Source organism: Melampsora larici-populina (assembly GCF_000204055.1).
Source record: "Melampsora larici-populina 98AG31 unplaced genomic scaffold MELLAscaffold_57, whole genome shotgun sequence".
Lineage (NCBI taxonomy): Eukaryota > Fungi > Basidiomycota > Pucciniomycetes > Pucciniales > Melampsoraceae > Melampsora > Melampsora laricis-populina.
The window spans coordinates 444,602-450,677 of NW_006768821.1; the positions used below are offsets into that span (position 1 = coordinate 444,602).

The 6,076-nt window shown below is 43.0% G+C and overlaps 2 protein-coding genes across 2 annotated transcripts in view; one reads left to right on the top strand and one right to left on the bottom strand.

Annotated features, from left to right (window-relative positions):
* Positions 1-2,465: 2,465 nt before the first annotated feature.
* Positions 2,466-3,752, top strand: MELLADRAFT_67759 (uncharacterized protein; the record flags this gene model as incomplete). Its single annotated transcript, XM_007416116.1, has 3 exons — positions 2,466-2,524; positions 2,638-3,160; positions 3,321-3,752. The coding sequence occupies 3 exons, from the start codon at positions 2,466-2,468 to the stop codon at positions 3,750-3,752; spliced, it is 1,014 nt and encodes a 337-aa protein (XP_007416178.1).
* Positions 3,753-4,129: 377 nt separating this feature from the next.
* MELLADRAFT_111775 (uncharacterized protein) overlaps positions 4,130-6,076 on the bottom strand; it is a gene marked incomplete at both ends in the record, with an annotated part of 4,699 nt that continues 2,752 nt past the window's right edge. Inside the window, 3 exons of the mRNA XM_007416144.1 lie at positions 4,130-4,168; positions 4,237-4,838; positions 5,469-5,724. Coding sequence (XP_007416206.1) covers positions 4,130-4,168; positions 4,237-4,838; positions 5,469-5,724 — 897 coding nt within the window. The remainder of the gene's footprint in view (positions 4,169-4,236; positions 4,839-5,468; positions 5,725-6,076) is intronic.

The window sequence follows — 6,076 nt, forward strand, 5'->3', positions numbered from 1 at the left end:
ACTGAGCCTGCTACACATATGTAGTGTGGTTGTTATGGCTCAGGTTTGGAGTGATAGACCATTGTAGGACAAATCATACTCCCAATCATTTTTCCCTGCCCACTTGGGGAACCCGAATAAGGTCTGCAGTGACTGACACTCAAGGAATACAATGGTGAGGCAAGGTATAAATTCATGCTGTTCCCGAGCTTTGAATTGTGCTTGTATGGCTTGAACCCAGTGTTTGATTGAGACATTGAGGAGGGCAAGATTCCAACAGGTTCAAAGGTCCGTACTTTAGTTTTTGATTAGGTCTTTGGCTTATCATGTGATGGGTGTAATCTTTGACCCGTTCAAACAAAAAATGACAAAAGTGGAGGAGATAATCAAAAAGATAGCATAAGGAGTGTTTTTGGGATCTCATTCATCTGACCTGCTTGATTGCCATTCCTTGTTTTGTTTTGGAGGACTAGCATTGAGAATGGTGTTATTTTGGTGAAGCATTCAGGTCAGCAGGCATGTTGATACCCATCCATTGCTTACCTAATTTGGTGATATGTAGGTGGTTCTCAGTTGGCTGACTTTGCCAAGAAATATTTGAATTTTGGAAAGATCTGGAAGTGATTAATGGGGGTGCATATAGTCAACAATGGGCCGTTGTGATGTGTTGCCTGCAACGGCTTGTTGCAGGAAACGCAACAGCTGAATATCAATACTATAGTCCCACAACACAACGGGAAAAGGCAACCCCCGTTGTGCTGCGCGCAACACAAACCGTTGCTTGGTTGCTTACCGTTGTGGGTCGTGCATGTGAGGGATCTAGCAAAGTTTGATGGAAATCGCTTGTAGAATCAGGGAGGGTCCAGGGGTATCTGAGATATCCCTGCGCCCGTGCCGGGGCCATACCTGTTGGCCTGTTGCGGGTTTGCGTTGCTCACAACGGGGCGAGAACCGCAACGCAACCGTCTGGAATCCCGGACCTGTACCAGCAACGCACCAAGCAGCAGCCTGACTTGTTGTGTTCCATTACGTTGCTGTTGTCTTGCCGTTGCTTTCCGTTGCTGTGCATTGCTCAGTCAAAGTAACACACCGGCCCAACATTGATATAGTACATAGTTGCAGGGATTTTTTTAGGACTCTGAGGTGGGTGATGTGGATACCAAAGATGAAAGTTTCACCCACCCTCAGAAACTGGGTGGGGTAGACCAATGCCTCACATAGGCATGCCCATCCTAAAATTGAGCTCAAACAGCACACCCCAGGCTTGCCTGTGGGGAGAGCATGAAAGGTGGACTAATTGCACCATACCAAACATGTGGCTTGGAGGAAGTGTGCCTCCCATTGCTGCACTACTGGCACATCAGGGTAGTCTTTATTCCAAAGAAGGTGTGTAGCCATATATTTGTGAAAAGAAGTGTGCACACAATGATTGTGATGGGTTTGAAATCTTATTGAGTACATCCAAAGGGATGGGAGTGCTATTGATTTCACATATCACACTATTTTCAAAATACCCTCCTTTTTGAATACTTTTGTATTGACCTACCAAGTCTTTGTAAGTAAAGACACATCCAACTTGCTACTGTAGTGTTACATAGAGTAATAGTCTATTGATAAAGTCTGGCATATAATGTCCCACAATGGTACCAGCCCAGGTACATGACCATGTGTATCAGGTTTGGCCTGCTTCTAGGTAAAATCAGGGTGACCTGGTCTGTCCTGCTCATGTTGAAACAGAACAAGTTTTTGTGAGATAATCCTTGGTGAATCCTCCAATTTCACAAAACATAACTTGAATTTTTAAGCACTTGAATTTGGATAGGCTACATCAATATCAGTGCCATCCTAAGATTTTAGAAAGGTATTCAAAGCTTCAACTTGTGTGCAAGCAAAGATGATCAAATAACTTGTAAAGTTTAGCTGATCCAGTTTAAATCACATCAGTGATATGGTGTTTTGGCAGCTCTCATCAAGCTTGGGATACTGGGCCCGGTTGCATTGTGCTGGCCTTGTGCTGGCTCAGGATTTCCTGGCCAGGGCCAAGTTGGTGCATCAGTGGTAAGTGGAGTACATGTAACCATGTGAAGCAATAGAGAAACAGGTGCAAAGGTGTGGAACTCTGGATTGCTGGGAATTTGAGTTCCCTCCTTAGTTTTGTATATCAGACATCCTGTTACCCAACCAATTATATATTGGTCAGTTTCATTTACACTCTTTTCCATGGGTATGGTACACCAAATAGTCTGCATGATATACCTGACACTAACACAAAGTTATGTTGTTCTTGAATTAAAATTACAACCAAGAGAGCCCAGGTATATGCAAAAATCCTTGAAGCCACAAGCCTCACCCTGTCCGCCTGAGGTGCTCTCAACGACGAGAGCAAACCAAGAATTTCATTTGCGTGATGATTACGCTCAAGTTTCACCAGGGTGATGTTCATTTACCGCGTCCCTTTATCTCATCGGAGTACAGTTTTCCTTCAAATGCCTTTCACATTCTTCCTTTGTCTTGGTGAGTCAGTACAGTGTAGCCTGACTAGAAGGTACGTACAAGTCCTAGTCTCCAGTTATCAAGTAAATTCGTTCGATATACCAATTAATCATTAATCGAAGTTGGTGTTCTGAATCCCCAGCAAATTACATCATGCCCGCACAGGCTCATCAAAAAAATCGTCACATCTGGAAACGAGGAACTCCCCCCCACCTCAATCAAATCTTTAAATGCCTCTGTCGCCGGCACTATACCATTAGCTAATGCCGCGATCAGTCGCTCTTTAGCTGCATTCACTCGGAAATTACTTGGTGTTGACAAGTTCAATAAAATCTATCCGATGGCCCCTACGCCCGAAGAACTTCAGCAACTACCTCAGCTCACCCAGGATGAAATTATGCTAGATCAATTAGTATTCGCATCAGATCTTACTTCCGCTACAGCCACTTCAAACAATACAGATATGATAGAAATTGTCAACAAATTTATGGCTGAGCTTCAAAAGTACAACATACATCGATTCACCTTCGCATGGGATCTTCCAGACAGTCATCACTGGAATCGTACAATGGCTGTGTTTGTGGCTAAGCACTGGCGCTATGAACAGCGGCGGGGAGCCTTCAAGCATTACGGGATCAATCAATCACACAATACCAAGTCCAATTGTATCTCTTTGATACTTCGCTGGGTACGTGGACGATCTCAGGATATACGATTAAATCGTGGGGAAGCTGAAAAGCTTATAAATGTTGAGCGTGGGCGAAAGAGAAGAGTGGTCAGTTCTGAGTTTACAGTATTTGTCTGTAGTCCTAGGAAAGTGTGCTGATTTTATCTTACCGATGATATAGTTATGTGAATATCGCCAGGACACGGTCAAGCGGCATCTCCAAGTTGATCCTCTCCTAATCATTCCCGATGCCGACTGCTGCTCGGACACTGAATGGTACCCAGATCAGGTGAAATTCAAGAGGGTCGGTTTGAAGTGGCGAAGTCAACAGTATGAAGGTATCATTCGTCAAATAGATGGTCTATCTTTCAGCTACAAATCAAGTGTCGATACTCCAGCTCTTGCAATGAATCGTTTTGATCAATGTCGCATTCCAGGAACCTCCATCAATCCAAAGGCTGCAGTATGTTGTGGTCTTCCCGAGAACTGTTACAACGCAGTCTTTCTTGCTGGTCTCACGTACGAACAGAGGGAATCCTTAAACATGAAGCCCGTTATAGATTTAGATGCACTCTCTGAAGAAATCAAAAATCTTGTAGTGTCGTCGAAATAGTTGTGTATTTTATATTCATGTTTCATTCTCAGCTACATACCTTTTCCTTATTCTTATTTATCTTAATGTGTATATAATTCAAATCTTTGAAGTTTTTGATATGCACGAAGTCTGCCAATTACTCTCATGCTTCAATTGTTTCCACTCAAAGCTGTCACTTGAGACACTCAAAAGTGAATACATACAGTGGAAGCCAAGCTCATCCCAAATATGGTACACAAGACTGACTAGCATGTATTACAGTCTTTCGAGTCACAGCAGATTGGGATACTTTCCTTTCTGGCAAGCTACAAATCTTTCAACAAAGTTTTGAGAGATTGTTTGTACAAAATAAGAAAAAAAAGAGTCACATGTATGTATTTATATATCATTTCAAACTAATCATCACCAGATCTAAATGCTTCGTCACAAATTCCCTGATCCAAAGGAAGATATCCAATTTAGCATGAATCATGTGAGGGTATATATTTGAAAGGAAACTTACCATGCTTCTCAGTGAGACTATTGATACTGTTGGATGGGAGATATTGTATGTATTTGGGTGATTCACTCGTACAGCAACATGTCCAAACATTTGATCAAGTAGAACACATTTGACCTCTTGATGTGAATGATACATAACCGTAGCTTTCAAATATGGCAGGGAGCGGAAGGGGTTATGTGATTCATCGCGTCCTTGAAGAGGGGTGAAAGGTCTAACAATGAAAAAGGGAGACTTATGACCAATCACACGGAAGATTCCATTGATGTACCCATAGTTCACTTGTCCACCCATTTCGAATTGTACATAACTGTTACCTTTATGTTTTGAATATTGAGCGAAGTTTTTTCCTCCATGTTCCCACTGAACAGTTGATTCGAACTTTGAAGTGTCAGAGATTGTGAAATCCATCCGGCCTGATACTGCCGCTTGAAGGGCTGTCAAGACTTCATCGGAAGGAGCAACAAGTTTCCATTTAGTCCGAGTTGAATGTGAGAGTGATTCAACACCAATGGAAGCACGGTATTCTTTTGAAGTATTCGTAAGAACATGTTTGAATAATGCATGCTGAGTGTGAGCATTGATTAATGTCTTTCCAACAACACCTGTTCGATTCAGAAAGAAGGAGAATGTGTTGAATGATGAGAGTATAAGGTGAAATAGAAATGAACGAACATAACACATACCTTTACGTGAGTTTTTAGGTGCCAAAACAAGAGTTCCTATCATTCGCTCCCCAGCCCAAGCTGCAATGTAAGATGGAGGGCCAAACAGTTCACATTGCTTGGTCAGATGCTGTGCATAGTGAAGGTTGGGCCTCGACTTTATATTGGGCCACGCAGATTGCAAATGTTGTCGGTACTGAAGTAGGATGTTGTCGAGATTTTTAAGGTCTTCAGGTTTTAGCACTCGTGAGAGTGCTATGTTGATGACTTGAGTCGCTAAAGTGATACCCTGATAGATCTTCCAAGACGATGAATCACGATCAGAGTTTTGATGATACGGAATAAGGGATAATACCATATACACAGAGTACAAGATATGCCACTCGGCTGCCTTGGGAGATCCAGCACTCGCCATTCCTATGTGATGTGGAACACGAGTGAGCCAAGTTGGAATTGAAGTTTCTCGGATGCATTGGTGGACAAGGTCGAGCTCATGCGAAGTCAAAACAGGGCCTTCAGGGGCATGTACGGTTCCTTGTGAAGATTGGGAAGAGTTTGACTCCTCCTGACTAGCCGGAAGAGATGGTTCCGTCAGCGACTTTGACTTAGCAGATCGAGGGTAGTGTGTGCGGTTACTAGAATGATCAGAAGGGTTGTCATCAGAGATATCGAGGTCCATGTTGGATGCGCTTTCGGATGGTTGAGTGACAGGGATAGAATCGGATGTTGCGGTTTCGGATTCATTATGATTTGTAACATTAGTGTATACACCTTGAAGAGTCTGTTTATCCTGCAAGTTCTTCAGAGTTGCCCCAGCCGAAGCAAGCTGAAGATAAGAAGTCGAGAAACTTTCCAAAAGGCCAAGTATTAGATTGTGCATTATGTCAACGGTTTGAAAGTTGATTGGTTGCCAGTAAGGGAGTTCAGAGAATATAGTGTATCGGACACCGTATTTTTTCTCGAGTTTGTGACGGTCCAACGAATCATTGGCCTTCAGCCACTCGTCACTTTGTGTCTTGTACGAAATAGGATGGCGTTCCTTGTATGATTTATAATCGACATCGTCAATTTCGGGGTAGGTGATATAGCAACGGGAGCAAAAATTGGTGGAGCGATGACTTGTGAACCCCGAGATCTTTTTCATGGCCGGGGCATCAGCAATCAAAGGCCAGATGGCA